Consider the following 22,527-nt stretch of genomic DNA (forward strand, 5'->3'; position numbering starts at 1 on the left):
GAACAGGATGCCCAGGGCACTGGTGGAATCACCATTTCTGGAAGCGTTCACAAAGCATGCAGATGAGGCCCTTAGTGACATGGGTTAGTGGTGGACTTGCAGTGTTGGGGAACAGTTGGACTTGATTACCTTCAAGGTCTTTTCCAACCTGGTTGATTCTATGACTGTGGGAATTGATTCACACCCTGGCAGACTGATTTTGAGATGCATGGTGCAAACTATGGCCAGCTTGTGCTTGGTGTTGCAGTTGGATTCTCGGCATGCTGGCTGAGAACACACCCAGACTGACGATCTGAAATGATGGGAAAGGAGCCTTCCTTCCATTCAGCCTCCCACAGAGGATTTGCTCATGTTTTCTGCAGGAACAATGTGGTCAGTAAGAGGTACCAGTCCTCCAGGCTGCTTTAGTACAGAAGAATGTAGATGCAAGTGTGCCTACAGGACCAATTCCCAGCATTCGTAATAAGATAGTGTTCCCATAGAGGAGGCATACTGCTATCAAGTGAGACCCACAGGTGGAGAAGGCTTTGTGCCTGTTCTCAGAAGAGTTCATGCACAGAATAGCCCACAGGATGTAGATATACGACACCAGAGTGACTGCAAAGGTGAGGCGCTGCCCTCAATATCTCCAGCAACTGTGAGAATTACCAGTTCCCTACTGTAAGTAGATGAGCAGGAGAGGGCCAGCATGGGAGGGATATCACAGTAATATTGGTCAACCTGATTAGAATCGCAAAATGAGAGTGTAAAAATCAAAGATGCCATCAAGCAGTGATAGGCCAAGGGGAACGGCTTGAACCCGCCCGAGGGGAGACTGAGCTGAGCTCTTAGGCAGAAGCTCTTCCCTGTGAGGGTGCTGAGGCGCTGGCACAGGGTGCCCAGAGAAGCTGTGCCTGCCCCAGCCCTGGCAGTGCTCAAGGCCAAGTTGGAGCTGGATGAGCTTGAAGGTCCCTTCCAACACAAACCAGACTGTCACTATGTTAAGCTGTAGGCCTCTGGTGTCAGTGCAGCTCAGGGGAGGAAGGAAACCGTGGTTAACAAGAGAGCAGAGCTGGGTGTAGGCCTGAATTGCCCTTCCCCTGCTCCCAGCCCTGCGGCTCACTCCTCACCCGCATGAGCAGCACACGCCAGAGCCACAAACCAGCACCCACCGCCCAGACACCCCCTCAGCGGACAGGACAAAGGAACCAGCACAGCATCTGGCCCCGTTTCCAGCCCAGCCACCAGGGCCAGGCAGCAGCGGGGTAGCTGAGGCCCGGGACGGCCGCTACACACCGCTGGGGGAGCGAGTCTGGAGACCGCGCTGCCCCGCGCGGCCGGCAGGGGGGCTGCGGACGCCGACTCTCGCAACTGAGCCAGTGGAGGCGCTTCCTGAGCAGGGCAGGGGCCGCTGCCGCGGAGCACGCTGGGACTTGTAGTCCAGGCGCCTCCAGCTTCTACATGGTTTAACAGTTCCATGGACAGGGATTCCACCACTGCCCTGGGCAGCCTGTTCCAATGCCTGAGCACCCTCTGGGGCAGGAATTGTTCCTCAGCTCCATCTAACCCTGCCCTGGTGCAGCTTGAGGCCGGTTCCTCTTGTCCCAGCCCTTGTTCCTTGGGAGCAGAGCCCAGCCCCTCCTGGCTCCATCCTCCTGTCAGGCAGTTGGAGGCAGCCATCAGGTCCCCCCCTGAGCCTTCTCTTCTCCACACTGAACCCCCGCCAGGTCCCTCACTCGTTCCCCATCACACCTGTGCTCCAGGCCCTCCTTCTCCCACAACTGCAGGTACAGTCAAAAAAAGCAAAAGCTTTTCGTTCAACCTCCCATTACAATGTCCATGCCTGATCTGAATGCTCCAGTCTTCCTCTCCCCACAGGTGGCTGCTCCCTGGGTTTAGAGGAACTGTTCTGCATTCCAACAGGGCACAGTAAGATAAAGATGAAGGTGAAGGAGTGTCCCAAGCTTTTGTCTTCTCCCACTTCACCAAGGTAGCTTGGCAATGGCTTGAGGCTGTAACACTGAGTAAGGACGCAAGGAAAAAATCACAACCAGAAGAATGAAGGAAACAAACCACTGAAAACGATGCACAAAGAAAACGAGAAAGAGCATCTTGCATTTGTTGATCATTCCTAAGGTTCACTGACTGCAGAGTTTCCTGCATGGAGGCTAAGAAATCACACAGCTTCGGTAAATTATCTTAGTCACTCCGCGTAGGGCCTCTGTTCTCAGCTTGTACCTCAAATATATACCACATGGGTTAACTTTGCGTGTCCCAGGCACGTATGTATGTGTGGTCTGGGGCTGAGTCACCAGGATATTTAAGTAAGTTGCTAAGTATGTACAGTATTTGTTTATACACGTTTGCCGATGGCACCAAGCTGTGTGGTTCGGTTGATACGCTGGGGGGAAGGAATGCCATCCAGAGGGACCTTGACGCACTCGTGAGGTGGGCTGATGCCAACCTCATGCAGTTTAACCATGCCAAGTGCAAGGTCCTACACCTGGGTGGGAGCAATCCCAGGCACAGCTACGGGCTGGGCAGAGAAGAGATTCAGAGCAGCCCAAGGAGAAGGACTTGAGGTGTTTTGCTTCCTGCAGGTCTCTCCCTCCTTACACTGACTACAAAATAAGCCTCAACGGTTAGATCAGCCTTGCCTGGTTGAATTTTACGCTGCTGAAATTACACCAAACAGATTCTATCTTCCCTATCCCCATACCCTGTCCCCCTGCACTCACGCAGAACACAGGCAGAAGCTCTGGGGTAAAGAGTTCAGAGAGAACATCCCTGAGGCAAGACACTAGAACTTGAGCAAAACAATCACATGGGAGGAAAACAAAACACCACGGCAGAACCTTTCCTATTTCAAACTGTCTTTGATGAGATGGGAAAGCTCCACAGAGGCTTGCAGTAGCCAGTGATGGATATGTTTAGACCTTCCAAATCTCTGGGGAGAGGCTAAACCATGACACATGAAAGGGATGAAATGGATGCTCTGGTTTTGGGGGAAATGATGTGGGAAAGCCAGCAAGAATAGGGGGAGATTATCATGTTTGGGTTCTTATTCATGTCTCTGCTCTATCATTTGATATTGGTAATATGGGGTTCATCAGTCAACTTAAACAATTAAGTTACTCCTCTAAGCTTAAACTTCTACTGCTCTAGTAATCAATGTAGAGAAAGAAACATTCAAATTCCGGGAAGTATCCAGAGTGCAAACATCTATGTACAGGCTGTGGACACTGCTTCTCTGAGCTTAGGAGAGGACTTTGTGTCTCTCTTCTGATGCGGTTGTGCTTTCAGGGACAAGTCATCTATTGATCAGCTATCCAGCATTAGTCTCAGAGGATCACAGACTGTGAATCATAGAATCATAGATCATAGAATGGTTTGGGTTGGAAAGGACCTTAAGATCATCAAGTTCCAAGCCCCCTGCCATGGGCAAGGACACCTCACTCTAAACCATGTCACCCAAGGCCTCGTCCAGCCTGGCCTTGAACACTGCCAGGGATGGAGCATTCACAACCTCCCTGGGCAACCCATTCCAGTGCCTCACCACCCTAACAGGAAAGAATTTCCTCCTTATATCCAGCCTAGACTTCCCCTGTTTAAGTTTTAACCCATTATCCCTTGTCCTATCACTACAGTCCCTAATGAACAGTCCGTCCCCAGCATCCCTACATGCCCCCTTCAGATAATGGAAGGCTGCTCATAAATCATTTATATATAGAAGCTAATAAAACATGAAGACAATATTGTATCTTTCATCTTGAAATTTGTGTATTTTAATTCTTTTTTGCACTATTATTCTGATTTTCCCACACACCCTGTTAAGGATATTACTGAAATCCACTTACCTGTACTAAAAGTTGCAAATATAATAGCTGCAGTAAAATGCATTTTCATTTCATTATCTAAAGTTTGTCAGCTAAGAAAGAGCATGCACATGCATCACTACGAAATTTTAGCAATTGCTTAAAAAAAAAAAGAGAAATTCACTGAGCATGAAAGAAGGAGCAAGTGTTGCATGATAGAGAAATAAGCAAATATATGCTTGCAGGTTGTTTTTCCAAACAAAATTGAAAAAGCAAATTATTTCAAAACAGTACTTTTTTCATTCTGTTGGATTATTCTTGGCATTTTTAAGAATAACGCAGGCTAGTCATTGGAAAAAAGTAAATCAATATTTAGGGCAAACGAAAGTACAACCTTCCAAATGGTTTGAAAATACAACTTAATGGTCCAATAGGGAAGACTGGCAGTGATGTGAACTCCCTCTCAATTGAAAAAGGAGACTGTGGACTGGAATTCAGCTTGCATGTGTGTTGTTGTATGAGGACCAGCAACACCTCAAACAGTGATTCCCCTCTCTTTCTGTCTGTCCCTTGTAGCTCTCATATAAAGGCTGCTTGTTTCACCGGGTCAGCAATCCTCGGCATGTAATCCTCACCATGTTAAACTGACAGAGAGGGGAAACTTAGATGAGCTCTGAGACAGAAGCTCTTCCCTGTGAGGGTGCTGAGGCGCTGGCACAGGGTGCCCAGAGAAGCTGTGGCTGCCCCATCCCTGGCAGTGCTCAAGGCCATGTTGGAACTGGATGAGCTTGAAGGTCCCTTCCAACACAAACCAGTTCGGGATTCTACAAATTGATTACAGGAAATTGAACACTAATACCCCACCACTGACAACTGCCATCCTGAGCACAGCCTCCATTGTGACATCAATACAGGGTGTGGCACCTTCACAGCAACAAGTGCCACTGTTCCAGAGCTCCCAGTGTGGTCGTCACGGGCAGAGGACATGAGCAACAGCAGCTTTCTTCTGGGCCTCAGCATCCTCATCCTGGCTGCTGGGGCCATCCTGCTTGCCATCAGCCATCGCAGACGGGGTCGCTTGTGGCCATGGGGCCCACTTTGTCCCAGCACTGGTGGTGGCTGTCCCCAAGAAGGTGACTGTGCCACACTGCTGTTCCCAGAGGGTGATGGCCAGGGCAAGCAACAGCGGAGATGGAGGTGGCGATTTCGTGCAGCAGAGCCATGTAAGTCCCCAGCAGGTCCCCCCAGAGGAGCCCAGCCCCATGTGGAGCAGGCTGGGTGTATGGTCCCAGGTTGGTTCCGGCACCCCGACACTCAGGAACCCCTCCCTCGGTTGCAGGTAACGCTGTGTCCCCCCTGTGTGGGCCCCGGCGCTGCAGTCCTGGCTGCACTGACTGCATCAAGGCTGAGCAGGAGCTGCAGGAGCTGGTGCTGTCAGCGTGGGCTGGGAGAGGAGCTGCAGCCGCTCTGGATGCTGGCACATGGCAGGTGCTATGGCAGGACCTGGACGAGCTGGTGGAGAAGGAGCAGCTGAGCTGCTGCGGCTCCCCCAGTTACCCCAAGAGCATCAGTCGCCCCGAGAACCTGACAGCCACGCACATGACTCGAGATGGAGGAGCCTCTAAGCAGGTGAGGTCTCTTTGCTTCCTCGACCACACGTGTGCTGGCAGAGTCTCTTCAGCCCTGCACATGCACATGGAAGGGAAAGCCCTGGAGATACCGCTGGGGGCCCCGCCAATGCCGGTGCCATTGCAGCAGTCCCAGGAGCAAGCAGCACAGCAGCAGGGCTGCTTCCGTGTCCTGGCATTGTTCAAGGCCAGGCTGGACAGAGCCTTGGGTAGCAAGGTCTAGGGTGAGGTGTCCCTGCCCATGGCAGGGGGCTGGAACTGGATGATCTTAAGGTCCTTTCCAACCCAAAACATTCTATGATACTATATATGTCCAGAGGCAAGCACGTAAGGTCTTACAGTTTTATTGCTTCTGAACTCGAGACGTTCCTCCCAGTAGTCTCCAATAACATCTAAATGGAATGAGGATAGCTTTGTATGACAAGAAATTTGTGTTGGCACAACAGCAGACCTCAAAGGCTCTGGAGGTCAGAGAAGCCCTCAAAATGCATGAAAACTCATCCTAAGTGGTTTTAGGCATCTAAGCATTAGCCGGGTTCTTTTAGCTCTCTGTTTAGCTATCATTGGCAAGAAATGGACACTTCCAAAGGTTGACTCATCCCACTGTAAAATAATTTCAAGGGAAATAGCATGTTTTGCTTCCTGCAGCTCTCTCCCTCCTTACACTGACTACAAAATAAGCCTCAGCGGTTAGATCAGCCTTGCCTGGTTGAATTTTACGCTGCTGAAATTACACCAAACAGATTCTATCTTCCCTATCCCCATACCCTGTCCCCCTGCACTCACGCAGAACACAGGCAGAAGCTTTGGGGTAAAGAGTTCAGAGAAGACATCCCTGAGGCAAGACACTAGAACTTGAGCAAAACAATCACATGGGAGGAAAACAAAACACCACGGCAGAACTGATCTTTACCTTTCCTATTTCAAACTGTCTTTGATGAGACGGGAAAGCTCCACAGAGGCTTGCAGTAGCCAGTGATGGATATGTTCAGACCTTCCAAATCTCTGGGGAGAGGCTAAACCATGACACATGAAAGGGATGAAATGGATGCTCTGGTTTGGGGGGAAATGATGTAGGAAAGCCAGCCCAGAATAGGGGGAGATTATCATCTTTGGGTTCTTATTCATGTCTCTGCTCTGTCATTTGATATTGGTAATATGGGGTTCATCAGTCAACTTAAACAATTAAGTTACTCCTCTAAGCTTAAACTTCTACTGCTCTAGTAATCAATGTAGAGAAAGAAACATTCAAATTCCAGGAAGTATCCAGAGTGCAAACATCTATATACAGGCTGTGGTCCTGCCTTCTCTGAGCTTAGGAGAGGACTTTGTGTCTCTCTTCTGATGCGGTTGTGCTTTCAGGGACAAGTCATCTGTTGATCAGCCATCTAGTATTACTCTCAGAGTACCACAGACCATGAATCAGTAAGAATACAACTTAATGGTCCAATGGGGAAGACTGGCAGTGATGTGAACTCCCTCTCAATTGAAAAAGGAGACTGTGGACTGGAATTCAGCTTGCATGTGTGTTGTTGTATGAGGACCAGCAACACCTCAAACAGTGATTCCCCTCCCTTTCTGTCTGTCCCTTGTAGCTCTCATATAAAGGCTGCTTGTTTCACCGGGTCAGCAATCCTCGGCATGTAATCCTTGCCATGTTAAACTGACAGAGAGGGGAGATGAGATGAGCTGTGAGGCAGAAGTTCTTCCTTGTGAGGGTGCTGAGGCGCTGGCACAGGGTGCCCAGAGAAGCTGTGGCTGCCCCATTCCTGGCAGTGTTGAAGGCTAGATTAGAACTGGATGAGCTTGAAGGTCCCTTCCAACTCAAACCAGTCTGGGACTGTACAAAATGATTACAGGAAATTGAACACTAATACCCCACCGCTGACAAATGTCATCCTGAGCACAATGTCCATTGTGACAGCGGTACAGGCTGTCACGCACCCCTGGATGGCCATGCTATGTGTTAAGGATACGTATCATTATGATTCTGCTAAGAGAAGAAGGCAAAACTAAGGTGTCTCAGGGGAGTCACACACAAGGAGACACTGAGCACAAGGATGGCTGTCCTCTTTGACCCATGATTTCCTTCCAGTTTCAAGACCTGTATCTTCACAAGGATATTTAGGGCTCATGAAGCAGCGGCAGCAGCAGGATGCCCACAGTGCTGGAGTAATGTGGCCTGCAAAGTCAATCGGCTGTTCCCAGCAGCAGGCTCTAACTTCACAGCAACCCATGCCACTGTTCCAGAGCTCCCAGTGTGCTCGTCACGGGCAGTGCACATGAGCAACAGCAGCTTTCTTCTGGGCCTCAGCATCCTCATCCTGGCTGCTGGGGCCATCCTGCTTGCCATCAGCCGTAGCGCGGGGTCGCTTGTGGCCATGGGGCCCACTTTGTCCCAGCACTGGTGGTGGCTGTCCCCAAGAAGGTGACTGTGCCACACTGCTGTTCCCACAGGGTGATGGCCAGGGCAAGCAACGGTGGATATGGAGGTGGCGATTTTGGGCAGCAGAGCCATGTAAGTCCCCAGCAGGTCCCCCCAGAGGAGCCCAGCCCCATGTGGAGCAGGCTGGGTGTACGGTCCCAGGTTGGTTCTGGCACCCCGACACTCAGGAACCGCTCCCTCGGTTGCAGGTAACGCTGTGTCCACCCTGTGTGGGCCCCGGCGCTGCAGTCCTGGCTGCACTGACTGCATCAAGGCTGCGCAGGAGCTGCAGGAGCTGGTGCTGTCAGCGTGGGCTGGGAGAGGAGCTGCAGCCGCTCTGGATGCTGGCACATGGCAGGCGCTATGGCAGGACCTGGAGGAGCTGGTGGAGAAGGAGCAGCTGAGCTGCTGCAGCTCCCCCAGTTACCCCAAGTGCATCAGTTGCCCCGAGAACCTGACAGCCACACACCTGAATCAAGTTGGAAGAGCCTCTATGGACGTGAGGTTTCTTTGCTTCCTCGAACACACGTGTGCTGGCAGAGTCTCTTCAGCCCTGAAGATGCACGTGGCTCGGAAAGCCCTGGAGATGGGGGCCCTGCCCGTGCTGGTGCAGCAGTCCCAGGAGCAAGCAGCACAGCAGCAGGGCTGCCTCCTTGTCCTGCCCAAGTTCATCCTGCCGGGATGGAGCCAGCCCTTGCTGAGGCACGACCTGTGCTCACTGCCCAGATTGAAGCAGGCTGGGGCTGGGCATCTGCTGCCAACCAAGGCTTCTGCCCATGTGGCAAAAGCAAAGCAGCTCAGGCAGAAGGAATGGGTCCTGCAGGAGCAGGTTCAGGCATCCCTCACCTGCACTGTGCTCCCCATGACACCGTGCTCCTGCCTGTATTGCGTCTCCTCCTGCAGCCCCGTTCCAGGGGACAAGAGCATCCAGGCATTCCTGTAGGCCAGGACCCTGCCAGCACATCCCGCAGCTCTGGGAATGGGTTAGGCACAGACACCAAGGACGAACCAAGGACACCCTGTGGAATTCTGAAGGACTCGCCAGGGCCAGCATCCACCCTCAGTACCCAAGCCTAGTCCCAGTATTTCCTGCTGCGGACACCAAGCCAGAGAAGGCACAGGGAGCACACATGTGCTCAACCCATGAAGGCTTCATGGCACGAGCCCCAGGAGTACCTCAGACCCATTGTGGCTGCTGCAAGAAACAAGCTAGGCCTGACGATGGCAGCTTCCCAAGTGGGATAGCCCATCTGAAAAGTACCACCAGCGGGGAAGGGAATGCACCATCCCTAGGCTGTGGGACATGGTCCCAGGGCACCTGCCGGAGCACAGAGAGGCAAAGCAGATGGACTCCTGACGGCCTCTCACAGGGAAGACCACTCGAGATGGCTCCAAGCCCAAACCCCTGCTGCCCAGAGGGGATCCCCAGCCAGCACAGCCCATCCTCGCAGCAGCACTGCGGTTCCCCTGTCACCAGGAACGTGAGTTCTTGCCAACCATGCCCAGCCCAGGATGCCCAGGACACTGCAGCAGCATCGAACAACAATACCCTGCGTGCGGTGCTGGAGAGGATTCAGCAGCAGCAAAGGAAAGTGTCCTCATCCCTGGAGAGGTCTCCCACTGAATGCAGCTGCCATGGTGCAAGAGAGGCAGGGCCAGGCTTCTCAGGCTTCCAGGGCTCCTGTGTGCCTGTAGCCCTCTGTTCTTGTAAATAAACATGTTGATAGTTCTGCAAAGAGCCATGCAAGTGGACTAACCCCTGCAGGAGGGGCAGGGGGTGTTGGGGATGCGATGGGAAAGGAAAGGTGGGCTCAGGGGCACAGGGGAAGCTGTGCTGTCCCAGCAGGAGGACCGGGCCAAGAGGAGAAACCTGGGCAAGGTGGTTGCTGCTCCTAAAGCTCCTTCTCAGCCCTGCCCTGGTCAGCTCCTTCTGCCACCCTGCAGGGCAGGCCCTTTGGCTCAACTTCACTTGTTCTCCAAGCCTTCCCTGAGAGCAGCTCCCTCCAGCCCCATCCCAGGCACCTTTGGGGACCACAGGGCGTTCTGCATGCCTGTAGCTGCCTCTCAGGGGCAGCTCCACAGTGGTTTGCCCAGACACAAGCTCATTAACCAAACAAGATGATGCCAGTGTCCAGCTGCAGGGCTGAGGTCCTCGATGCCTACAGTAGGTCTCTTGGGCCACTTGCTGTAGTAACATTTCTATGCTGTGCCCCGCATCCCGAAGCTGTCCTGCTCCAACGCATACATCATGGACCACTTCACCTGTGCGGCTGTGCTCATCACCTCAGCCACCATTCTCATTCTCATCTCCGACACCTGCATCACACTTGCCATTCACAAGATCTAAGTCCCAAGGCAGGCAAAAAGCCTTCTCCACCTCTGCTTCCCACCCGATTCCTGCCGCCATGTTTTATGGAACAGGCTGCTTCATGTACACACAATTCACAATTCTCTATGGAGCACAATAAGCCTTGCTTCATTTATGCTCTGGTGATTCCCACGCTGAATCCTATGATGTACATACAGTCTGAGGAACAGGGAGGTCAAACCACCCCTTCAAAGAGCTGTAGCAAGCCTGTGTTTCTCTGAGTAGCACAGAGAGTCACGAGTCCAAGCAGGTCTCAAAGAACCTGAGAATTGGTAAATGAGAGTAATTAAATGTGCAAGTAGTCTGGCAGTCCCTACCAAAGGACAAAAGGATCTCACAGAAGCCTACCAATACCTAGAGGGTCTGACAAGAAAGCAGGAGAGGGGCTTTAGACAAGGGTCTGTAGTGACAGGACAGGGGATTTGCTTTAAACTAACCCCTGAAGAGCAGTTACCTGACTCCAGAATTAGAATGGTGTTGTAGCCTATGCTGGGCTTTCTGTGTACATTTTTGTCCACATGGATGCATATCTTGTGATTTGCCAGACGGCTTTGGGATAAATGGTTGGGGTTTTTTAAATGGTTTCCACTGTCATAGTTCAAGAACCACAGGAAACCCCATGAAAACGTCTGGGGCTCTGCTCATAACAGAACCATACAATAGGTAGGGTTGGAAAGGACCTTAAGATCAACCAGTTCCAACCCCCCTGCCATGGGCTGGTATGCCTCACACTAGATCATGTCACCCGATAACAGGGCAATAGCCACTGTCTATCAGTAGAGCATTTCTCATCTTTTCATTCAGTTGGGGATTGATGACTTCTGGTCTTCTCATCTACTCTCTCTGTATGTTTTATGGAGCAGGAACTATGGACCAGGAAGGATACTTTGGGTGACCTTGTGTGCTATTGAAACTTGTGCTTAGAAAACCAAATCCCAACTTTACCATATGTTATAGCATTGAACTATGTGGGAAGCTCCATAGTGTTACAGCCACATGGGTAGCCCTGACTTCTTAGTGCTTGTCTTTGAAGCTGGTCTCAGATGGAGTTACATGCATTTTCTTAAGCTGCTGAGATACGCTTTAAAACCAAAAGAAAACCCCAGAAAATCCTGAATGTATTACCCAAGAGGAAAGCTCTTTGGTCATTACAGTTGACTTCTGAACCCGTTGTCAACATGACCAGCAGCTGAGAATGGATAAAGCTTAAGTGATTTCCATTGTCTGAATATTAAGAATGTGTATTTGCTATGACTAAGATTCAAGTTCCTGCAGTGAAACCGTTAGCTTATCTTTTACATCAAGGCAGCAACCACAAAAAAGGCCACTGAGACAGACATCCTTGACAAGTTGTTTTAGTAAGTAGTGTGCATGCAACAAAGTCACAGCAGTGATTTAGCACCCGGCACAACAGCTGGAACGACACACCACAGCACTTTAACACAGCCTAGGGCCCACCTCAAGCTCTAAGAGTTTATCATCCCAGCATAAAGCCTCGTAGCTAAGAGATACACAGATTTATAGCCAAAACACACAGGGACTGCGCAGCACCCCACCTCTCTGCACATCCGTTTCCACCTTTGTCAGCCATGCCTTCACTTTTGCCTGGTGTGAAGCACTGTTTTTATTTACAGATTCACACAGACCTAAGGCATGCTCTGTAAACCTTCCTTCAGTCTGCCAACACTGGGAAAAGCCAGAGCAGTGCTCACAAAGCCCAAGAATACAAAGCCTCTGTTTTCCCCTCACTGGCTATAAGAGGAGTGTTAAAGCTGTCTAATATACGGGCACATGAGCACAACTGACATCTCTAGTTCAGGTATTAGAACAGGATGCCCAGGGCACTGGTGGAATCACCATTTCTGGAAGCGTTCACAAAGCATGCAGATGAGGCCCTTAGTGACATGGGTTAGTGGTGGACCTGCAGTGTTGGGGAACAGTTGGACTTGATTACCTTCAAGGTCTTTTTCCAACCTGGTTGATTCTATGACTGTGGGAATTGATTCACACCCTGGCAGACTGATTTTGAGATGCATGGTGCAAACTATGGCCAGGTTGTGCTTGGTGTTGCAGTTGGATTCTTGGCATGCTGGCTGAGAACACACCCAGACTGATGACCTTAAATGATGGGAAAGGAGCCTTCCTTCCATTCAGCCTCCCACAGAGGATGTGCTTATGTTTTCTGCAGGAGCAATGAAGTCAGTAAGAGGTACCAGTCCTCCAGGCTGCTTTAGTACAGAAGAATGTATATAGGTGTGCCTACAGGATCAGTTCCCAGCATTCCCACTAAGATATGCATCCATCACCTGTGTCTAAGGCTGAGGCTCTCATCTAACCTTCCTCAGTGTTCAGTGGAGAATAACATTACCAGCAGAAGTCATCTCCTCCTGTGATAGTGACCAAAAACTGTGCCATCCAACTGGTCTCCTGGAGGTGCACAACTCTTCCCTTTTAACTCTGAAGGGAACCCGGAGAAGGAGCTTTGATTCCAGCACCTAACTTTTAGTTGGCTAAAGTTAGAGAAGACCAGTCACAAACTGCAGTTCCTATACAGCTGGTTGAGCTCCACAGTGTGTCAGAGACCGAGAGTGATGCTCTTGTCTTGTTAAAGTAGTTCTTACCTGGGTGATCATTCTTCTCAGGGCACATTTAATTTCTTTGTTCCTCAGACTGTAGATGATGGGGTTTAGCAGGGGAGTGAGGATTCCATAGAGCATGGAAACTATCCTGTCCTGATTAGGCAAGTAGGTGGAGGAGGGCCGTGCATATGTGAAAATGGTGGTCCCATAGAAGAGGCATACTGCTGTCAAGTGAGACCCACAGGTGCAGAAGGCTTTGTGCCTGCTCTCAGAAGAGTTCATGCATAGGATAGCCCAAAGGATGTAGATATACGAGACCAGAGTGACCACAAAGGCGCTGCCCCCAATGGCTCCAGCAACTGTGAGAATTACCAGTTCCCTACTGTAAGTAGATGAGCAGGAGAGGGCCAGCATGGGAGGGATATCACAGTAATATTGGTCAACCTGATTAGAATCGCAAAATGAGAGTGTAAAAATCAAAGATGTGTGCAACAGGGAGTTTAACAGCCCTGCTACCCAGATGCCAGTGGCTAGGTGAGCACACAGCTTCGTACTCATGATATTTGTGTACTGCAGTGGGTGGCATATTGCAACATACCGGTCATATGCCATCACAGCCAAGAGGAAAATCTCTGTGCCTACGACATCAATGAGGAAAAACAGCTGGAACATGCAGCCATGGAATGAAATCACCTTGTTCTCAAGCAACAAGGCCTCCAGCATCTTCGGCACAGTGATAGTGGGACATAAGATATCCAGTAAGGATAAGTTGCCAAGGAAGAAGTACATGGGGTTGTGCAGATGAGCATTTGTGTTAATGGCAACAAGGATTGAGATGTTGCCTGCCATGGTGGCCAAATAAGTGATCAAAAACAGCACAAAGAGAAGAAAACGGACTTCTGGAGCATCAGAGAGGCCTACAAGAACAAATTCAGTTCCCGTTGATAGGTTGCCCCTCTGCGTCTTATCATTCATTGTGGAAACCATTGCAGAGGTTTATCTGGAAAAGAGAAGGAGTTGTAACTTAGTTAAAATCGGATCTCCCTTCTAAAGTGTGCATGTTTTATGGCTTATTTTGCAGTTCAAAACCATCTGCAAGTTTGTATTTCCACACGAAATCTAAGCTTCACGCACACAACCTAAAGGCAAAAATACAGTTATTAAGCTTAACAGTGATTAATTAAAATGGTTTAATTCTTGCAAGCTGAAGTGCTGATGGTTGAAGACAAAGATACCTCCTCTGTGGTGGCTACGTTGGTTGGACACAGCAAGCAACCCAACTGGGCTCTGAAGGCAGCAGTACTCTGAGCAAGGGGAATGGAGACAGATCTGATGGACCTGTAGCTGCCAGAGGGGAGACTGAGCTGAGCTCTTAGGCAGAAGCTCTTCCCTGTGAGGGTGCTGAGGCGCTGGCACAGGGTGCCCAGAGAAGCTGTGGCTGCCCCAGCCCTGGCAGTGTTCAAGGCCAGGTTGGACACAGGGGCTTGGAGCACTCTGCTCTAGCGGAAGGGGTCCCTGCCTGTGGAAGGGGTTGGAACTGCGTGAGCTTTAAGGTCCCTTCCGACACAAACCATCCTGTGATTCTATCTCTAGAAATCCTTTCAGCATAAATAATTTAGTGATAATGTCATTATAAGGTCTAGATTACTAGCTGAAGCTAAAGACCTAATTTTAAGCAAATAATATTATAAAAGAAGAATTAGATCGCTGGTGATCAAGAGACAGGTAGTATATCCGAGATTTTTTTCAGCTCTATCCAGTGGATATAATCTAACATCCACCTAAAGACCTCCCTCCTTTCTTTATTTTACCATACAGAACTCCATAATATCATTGGTACTTCTAGGAATAGCTGGACATCCCCTTTTCCCAATTCAGAGTAGCCTAGGATTGGCATTGAAGATCTGTCTACCCTTCACTGCTACACTGAACGTAACTCGGTACTTAATGCTTTACATAGTAGTCCTGTAGAGAGATAAGGCAAAGTCTGGCACAAGCACCTCCTTGTTAGTAGATTAGAGCATGATTATGAGACAGTGTGAATATCAGAACACATTCTTACGTGTGAGAAACACAAATAACAAGTGAAATAAGTGACTGATATCCCATCTGAGACAGGCTCATCTATTGTCTCATGTTCTCACAGCAGCTTGCTTCCACCTCAAAAGGGACCAAAATCAGATTTTAAACTACTGTAAGATTCATTTTAGCAGAAATAAAAGACACATGGTGCTTTAAATCATAACATCACTCATTCTTAAAATTGGAAACTTATCCAGATGAAATACAACAGAAACCTAACACAGAAATACTCACTGCTACAAAGGATTAGTTACTGGCACTACACAGGCATCCGTATCTCCAGGAAACATGACTATCCTTTTTCTTCTTTCAACACATGCCTAGAATATCTACATACAGCAGAAAAATGCCTCTGGAGCAACAATCTATTAAGGAAGCAATGGGTCCAGATTTAACAGCACAGGAACACACAGGCAGACATCTGCAGGCACTGGCTAGCCCTTGCCTACCAGGGTGAGCACCTCTTTAATGAGCTTTTATACATGTGAAGACGTACCTGGGGAGGAGTGTCTCTGAAGCTTTTTTGGATGCTACCTGTGTTGCATTTATGAGGCTTTTTCAGAATCAGGAGAAGGCAAAAAATGTGAGAAGCTATTTCTTCACTCTGTACCATTTGATTCCCATGGCTTTCATGTTGCAGGACCTTTTTAAAGCGCTGTGGTTTGATATATGACTCTTCTCCCAGGAAAAGGAGATGGTGTCCTTCTCCCTAGGGCCTGCCAGGCAACTTGGCCATTCCGGTTACTGATGCCTTACATCTTAGACCTCATAGCAGCCTTCCAGTATCTGAAAGGGGGCTATAGGGATGCTGGGGGTGGACTATTCATTAGGGGCTGTAGTGATAGGACAAGGGTTAACAGGTTCAAACTTAAACAGGGGAAGTTTAGATTGGATCTAAGGAAGAAGTTCTTTACTGTGGGGGTGGTGAGGCACTGGAATGGGCTGCCCAAGGAAGTTGTGAATGCTCCATCCCTGGCACTGTTCAAGGCCAGGTTGGACAGAGCCTTGGGTGACATGGTTTAGTGTGAGGTGGCCCTACCATGCAGGGGGGTTGCAACTGGATGATCTTAAGGTCTTTTCCAACCCTAGCTATTCTATGATTCTATGATCTCACAAGAGTCTAGCATTCTGATTACTTTAAACTACAGCCTTAAAGCTACTTGATCACAAACTGTTTTCAGACTGATTTGTCTTGCTTTGGAGCCTGAAGTCTATTGCTTACACATATTGGATCACAATAAACTGGGCAACAGCTCCTTTGCAAAGGCATATACCTCAGAGAAGGACAGTGGTAACGGTGTCTTTGCAGGGTGAATGAAGAGCAGAACCTGAGTGACTGCTGTGGAGCAGTTGTGCTGGTATTACAAGGGCAGCCAGCACACCAGCATGTGCCTGTGTAAGTGCTTTCCATGTTGGTTTTTGGGAAATCTCTACTTCTTCAGGGGAGAAACCTTTTAATTTTGTTTACCCTCTACAGAAACAACAGAAGATAAGCTACTTGTGAAATCCATGCACTACTTGAAGCAGATATTTACCCTGGCATAAGAAGCGTAAGTTATCAGCAGTACCTTGAAGAGCTAATAAATCCCCCTCTGGTTCCAGGAAGCATCCATGCATTATGCATTCATTTATTTGAGCATCACTTTCCATCTGATGTACTGCTCATATCCCAGTATTATCTGCCCATAGCTCCTGCATTGTCAACATGAATGATACTGTCTATCATTCTTAAAGCCCATTTGTCATGTTTGCAGTGTGCCTCTCTTCCAAAATAAAGACTTCTGCATATGTCAGAAGATAAACTGGAGTTTTCAAAGAGTCATAAATCAGAGGCTTTTCCTGCTATGGTTGTATAGACCTGTGGCTGGAATAAATCCATGTGGTCCAGATCTTTATGTACTGTTAGCCCTAGGCCCATCAGACCTCTGAAGTTTTGGAACAAAGAATGGAGCTAATCATTCTGTAATAAACCCAGATGCCAGAAAGAGATACAGTAAGTAGATCAATCTCATCACAGCTGGGAGAGGAGCTAGGACTATGCCCTTCCAACTTCTGGAACTGGTTTCATGCCACTTCCCCTGACAGCTACCCGTCTTTTCGTTGAACAGCCACAAGAGGGCAATAGCTCATGCAAAATCTCTACGTGGTGTAAGGCTACAGAGCACAGCGCTGCGCCAAGAGTCAAGAGATAATGTGCATATACAGGCCACAAAAAGCGAGCTACTATTATTTGTTTTCAGTATTTTTAATCTGAGACCCTATGTCTAAAGCCCAGTGTTGATAATCATAGAAGGGCTTGGGATCTCAAAGCTCATCTAGTCCCAATCCCCTGCCACAGGGGATTGCATCATTCAATCGTTTAAAGAATCATTTAAGACCATAAGAATTATTTAAGATTTATGATGTGAACCTCTCCTTGACCATATTTTAACATGCTGCCACACGTTAGAAGTTGCATTCTGGTAAAATAGCTACTGCCTGTGCATCATGCTGGTGGCTAGAAATTAGTAGTTTAGCAGAATGCCAGGAATTATGCTAGGCTAAAGCTGAATTATCCCAGTCCCAAGCACAAACAAGGCTGGGCAGAAACTGGATTGAGGGAGGCCCTGAGGAGAAGGACTTGGGGGTATCGTTCGATGAGAAATTCCCCATGACCTGGCTTCAGTGTGTGCTGGGCTGCACACCCAGAGAGTGAGCAGCTGCTCTGGGGGGAATCCTGGCCCTCTGCTGCCAAAGGGGAGACTGAGCTGAGCTCTTAGGCAGAAGCTCTTCCCTGTGAGGGTGCTGAGGCGCTGGCACAGGGTGCCCAGAGAAGCTGTGGCTGCCCCAGCCCTGGCAGTGCTCAAGGACACAGGGGCTTGGAGCAAGCTGCTCCAGTGGAAGGGGTCCCTGCCCGTGGCAGGGGTTGGAGCTGGATGAAGCAAAACAAACTCTCTGAACTCAGAGACATCGTAGGAGCTGGTGCTGCCCATCCCTTCTGCCATGCCAGGACCATACACAGCACAACCAAAGCGATTTGATTTTGGCCAGTTATGAGATAGAGCCTTCTTGAGTCTTGAGCTTTCCAGCTTGGAATGCTTATCATGAACACAGACCCATTACAGACTTGGCTGCTGATAAAGCTCCTTTTTCTCTAATGTGTTTCTCATTTGTGTTTCAGACATGGGGATTATTTGATGTAATTCTGCTGTCTTCATGCTTAACAAGGTGATAATCTCACACAGCAGATGGGCTCCATACTCACTGTCACCTTCCCTGACAATGTCTTCTCTTCTAAAGGTTAAATTTGGGATTTAGTCAGAACTTTGTCCCCTATTTGCCCTATAGGTTCTGGCAAGAAGCAGCAGCCAGAAGAGGTCTTAGAGCAGGAGCCCTGGGACAGATCTGGATTAGCCTTAGCTTTATCAAGAACCATCTCCAGGTTTAGCTTTTATTGTGAAGACCAGATAATGTGTCACACCACAAAAGAGATAGCTGAAGGATGTTCCTGCCCATGGCAGCAGGTTGGAACTAAATGAGCTTTAATGTCCCTTCCAACCTAAACCCATGACTCTATGATTGAAGCCAGCCCAATTCAAGCAGTTTTAAAGCTGCCCTTCAACAGTGCAATGCAGATTGCTCTGCTTTATCCATAGCCTTCAAATAAAAGTGATTCGACCAGGATCTCCTCAGTTTCTGGGGATTTAACAAAAGCATTGTAGAGATTAAGCCAGTTTTCAAAGGGCTTGATTTGACCATGGCATCATTTACTACAATAAGAGCTGGGATATTTTGTGTTGCAGTCAAGGGTCTAAACAGTATCAAGGAATGCCTTGTATCTAATGCTTCAACAAATGGATATATTTAAGGTTCAAGGCCTTGGAACAACCTGGTCTAGTGTGAGGTGTCCCTGCCCATGGCAGGGGGTTGGAACTGAATGATCTTAAGGTCCTTTCCAACCCAAACCATTCTATGATTCTATGACTTTTTGTCCTTTGAGGCAGTTTTTCCACTGTCCTTTAGATTAAGGCAATAATCAAAGCTGAGCATAAACTCACAGAGCTGCTAATTTCCAGGAGAGAAAGAACCTGAGATTTTAATGATGCGCAGAGAAACCAATTTACAAACTTACAAACTCACCTGCCAAGTTGCACCCTTGCAGTTTGTCAGGCACTAACTTTTTAAACAGCATCTTCTGAGGCCTTATTAAAACCATCCCAAGCTGTTTCCTGGAGAGAAAAATCGATTAGATTAAATTGCTTGTCTTGAGACACAGGTTTCCCCAAACCATATGGAGCTTGTGTTTGGCTTCAAAATCCAAGTGATGATTTCAGATCAGTAATTGCAATGATCTGCACGGTGTTTCCTTACAGAGCAAAGAAAATAGCTCACATTGAGCTATGAAGTTCCACATCCTCCTTTAGAGGAAGAGTCCTTTAGAGAACATGCAGAACTTGAAGTAGGAAATTAGAGTTTTGTGATTACAAATAAAGAAACACATGAAAGCCAGCACTGATTCTGATGGGGACTTGATCATCAGACAAATTTAGGCATTTACTAACAGTTATCAGCCTGGTGTTCCTGTTTTGCACAGTTTCCCTTCTGTCTCCCGGCACAAATGTTTCTTCTTTGGAAGTGATAAATGCTCCATCCCTGGCAGTGTTCAAGGCCAGGATGGACAGAGACTCGGGCAACATGTTCTAGTGTGAGGCATCCCTGCCCATAGCAGGGGTTTGGAACTGGATGATCTTAAGGTCCTTTCCAACCCAAACTGTTCTATGATTTTTAATGGGACCCAGCATAATGTTGAGAGAAAAATGGTGATTGACAAATCCTGTGTTGAGCAAAAATGTGCATCACTGACACTGTGAAATGGATCCCCTCATATGAGGAACACTTTCACAATACAGTGATTGAGGTGTGAGTGTAAATCCCATGGGATTCCAGGCCACACAACTTGTACAGACAAGCAGCAAGGTCCTTTCTAGTTTTAAGAGCCATGGATTTTGCTCCATAGCCTCCTGCCATGGAGCAGGACAGAGACAAGACAGTCTTGAATTTCCTCAGGGGTCTCAGAGATCCAAACTAAAACAAAGACTGAAACACTGGCAAGGAGAAAAGTCACTCAACTTGGACATGAACTGCTCCAAAACCATAGACTCACATGCTGGTTTGGGTTGGAAGGGACCTTAAAGCTCATGTCCTTAATTCACACAGAGGGGTGGGTCTGCTCCTGGATTCACCACCACTGACCACAACTCTGGTTTCTCTCCAAAGCCCAACTGAGTCACCTCAGCCTCACAGCACAATGACCTCTGCTATTCCAGTCTGCCCTTACCCCCACACAGACAGGGATAGATCTCTCCCACAAGCCATTCCTGGTAGATAACTACATTCCCAGTTACTCTCAGATGATAAATTTTGTGACCTTACAGATGAGCTTGGCAAAGAAATGCAGAATTATTTATAGATCAACCACTCAAATGTCACCATTGCCCCCTTTTGCATTTCCCACAGTTCTTCCTCTTTAAAAGACAACATTCTTGGATTTACTGCTTCTCCTGCAGCGTCAGGTGGCAAACTCAGCACAAAGCAATAGTAACACTGAGAAATTATTTAGAGTGGATATGCCACTTTCCTATGTCTTTGGGGAGGCCAATGGGCACTCTGCAGGCCAGTTTCATCATGAGGATACAGGTAATAGGAGCTGACACAAAAAGCAGAAGAGCTTAAAATTAATTAAACACAGCTTAAATTAATTAAATATGCCATAAAAATCTAAAGCCTGGAGTTATGATTAGGTTCATGAATAGCACTAAATAACAGAAACAGTGAAGATGGCTGATTATATCCTTTCTGGCTCCCCAGGCAAAGGACTCTGTCTCCTCTGATCCTGCTGCTCACCTTGGTAGTTCCCTTCTATTTCCTACAAGAACAGGGCCAGTCAACCCAGTTCAACATCTGCTGATCCTAAGCAACAGTTTTAAGCTAAAACAAGCTGCCAAAACCTCACAGACTTCCTGAGAAACTCAATGATAGGAATGATCTGGCGTTTAGTTACATAGAGTCATCAAAAAGGGGAAAATTGGTCCTTTAGCTGATCAAAGAGCCCCTGCCAGTTGCAGTTGCTGCATGCAAGCAGCTGCAGCAACATTTCTAGGCTACAATGGACACCCCCCAAGCCTTGAGATACTTTGCCAAGGGCCTGGACATTGCTCACTTACCCTCTAGCCATAAATCTCTGCTAGCAGAAGCTCTGACCTTTTCCTATAGACACGGTTACCTCAACTGTGAGCTTACATCAGCAGCTTCTAGAAGCCCTCATCTGTTGATGCCCCTGATTTATACCTGCTGAACAAATGAAGCAAAACAAATTAACAACAGCTGAACAACCAGACATGACGCTCTGAAGAGACTTGCACTGATTTACAACAACTGAATGCTTTTCCACCTGCTGCCCATAACTGTGCTTACACTGTCTTGAGGGTTTGGTTTACAGGCTTCAGAGTCATATAGTCTTTATGGAAAAAGTTATTTTTGCCATAAATATTTTTACCTAGCTGGCATAGTTTGACTTTAATCCATTATAGTTCTTCCACTATTATCCATTATTACAGGGAGAAGTTCAAAATGCCAGATAAGTTTGAAGAGTTTGTATCTTACAACATTGAAGCATTTGCCTCAGTGAGATAAAACATGGTTCAGGCCTGTTCTCCTGTCTAGTTTTGTCTGATTTAAAGTAGGGTGTTATTAAACATGATATGATTGTGTATGATTTCTGAAGCATACATTCTGAAATGCCTAACAGAAACTTTTCTTTACTGAACTCATAGAATATCAGGATGGTTTGTACTGGAAGAGACCTTCAAGCTCATCCAGCTCCAACCCCTGCCACGGGCAGGGACCCCTTCCACTGGAGCAGCTTGCTCCAAGCCCCTGTGTCCTTGAGCACTGCCAGGGATGGGGCAGCCACAGCTTCTCTGGGCACCCTGTGCCAGCGCCTCAGCACCCTCACAGGGAAGAGCTTCTGCCTAAGAGCTCAGCTCAGTCTCCCCTCGGGCAGGTTCAAGCCATTCCCCTTGGCCTGTCCCTACAGGCCCTTGTCCCAAGCCCCTCTCCAGGTTCCCTGCAGCCCCTTTAGGCACTGGAGCTGCTCTAAGGTCTCCCCTTCAGGAGCCTTCTCTTGTCCAGGCTGCCCCAGCCCAGCTCTCTCAGCCTGGCTCCAGAGCAGAGCTCCTCCAAGCCCTTGCAGCAGCTCCGTGGCCTCATCCATTTTTCTTTATCTCAATTGAAATGTACCCAAGCGACCCAAAGGACATTTCAGTATTTCGACTTTTCTCTCATACAAAGGAAGAAGTAGGAATTCACCATTAAAAAGAAATATCATTGTCTGAGTCTTAAATTGGAATTAGATACTGCAGATGCAGATGATGCAGGTATTTCTTCCATACAGAAGATGGACAGATATGGACATACAGATATGGGGGCTGTTTCCACTCAGCTCTTTCCATACAGTGTTTCCAGGTCTTTCCCTGTGCCCTGGGCAGATCAAGTATCTCGAATCAGTGCTGCAGCACAAGCAAGGACAGTGGAGATATGGGATGTGAATATCTCACCCACCAGTAACTGGGTGTTCAGCTCCCTCTGTAGTGAAATCTTGTATACAAGCAGA

General features: G+C 48.2%; 1 protein-coding gene across 2 annotated transcripts; it reads right to left on the bottom strand.

Annotated features, from left to right (window-relative positions):
- Positions 1-12,499: 12,499 nt before the first annotated feature.
- LOC133210177 (olfactory receptor 5F1-like) lies at positions 12,500-21,208 on the bottom strand. Of its 2 annotated transcripts, XM_061349322.1 has the most exons (4): positions 21,080-21,208; positions 18,996-19,084; positions 15,111-15,205; positions 12,500-13,794 (listed from the first exon to the last, which is right to left on the bottom strand). In XM_061349322.1, the coding sequence occupies exon 4, from the start codon at positions 13,779-13,781 to the stop codon at positions 12,762-12,764; it is 1,020 nt and encodes a 339-aa protein (XP_061205306.1). In that variant the 5' UTR covers positions 13,782-13,794; positions 15,111-15,205; positions 18,996-19,084; positions 21,080-21,208; the 3' UTR covers positions 12,500-12,761. The 2 variants fall into 2 exon arrangements, with proteins under 2 accessions (XP_061205306.1, XP_061205305.1); XM_061349321.1 differs by lacking the exon at positions 15,111-15,205.
- Between the last annotated feature and the right edge of the window lie 1,319 nt (positions 21,209-22,527).

Source organism: Neopsephotus bourkii, unplaced genomic scaffold (genome assembly GCF_033783945.1).
Source record: "Neopsephotus bourkii isolate Nb327-2 ecotype Australia unplaced genomic scaffold, CSIRO-AGI_Nbou_v1 NB_409, whole genome shotgun sequence".
Taxonomy (NCBI): Eukaryota; Metazoa; Chordata; class Aves; order Psittaciformes; family Psittacidae; genus Neopsephotus; species Neopsephotus bourkii.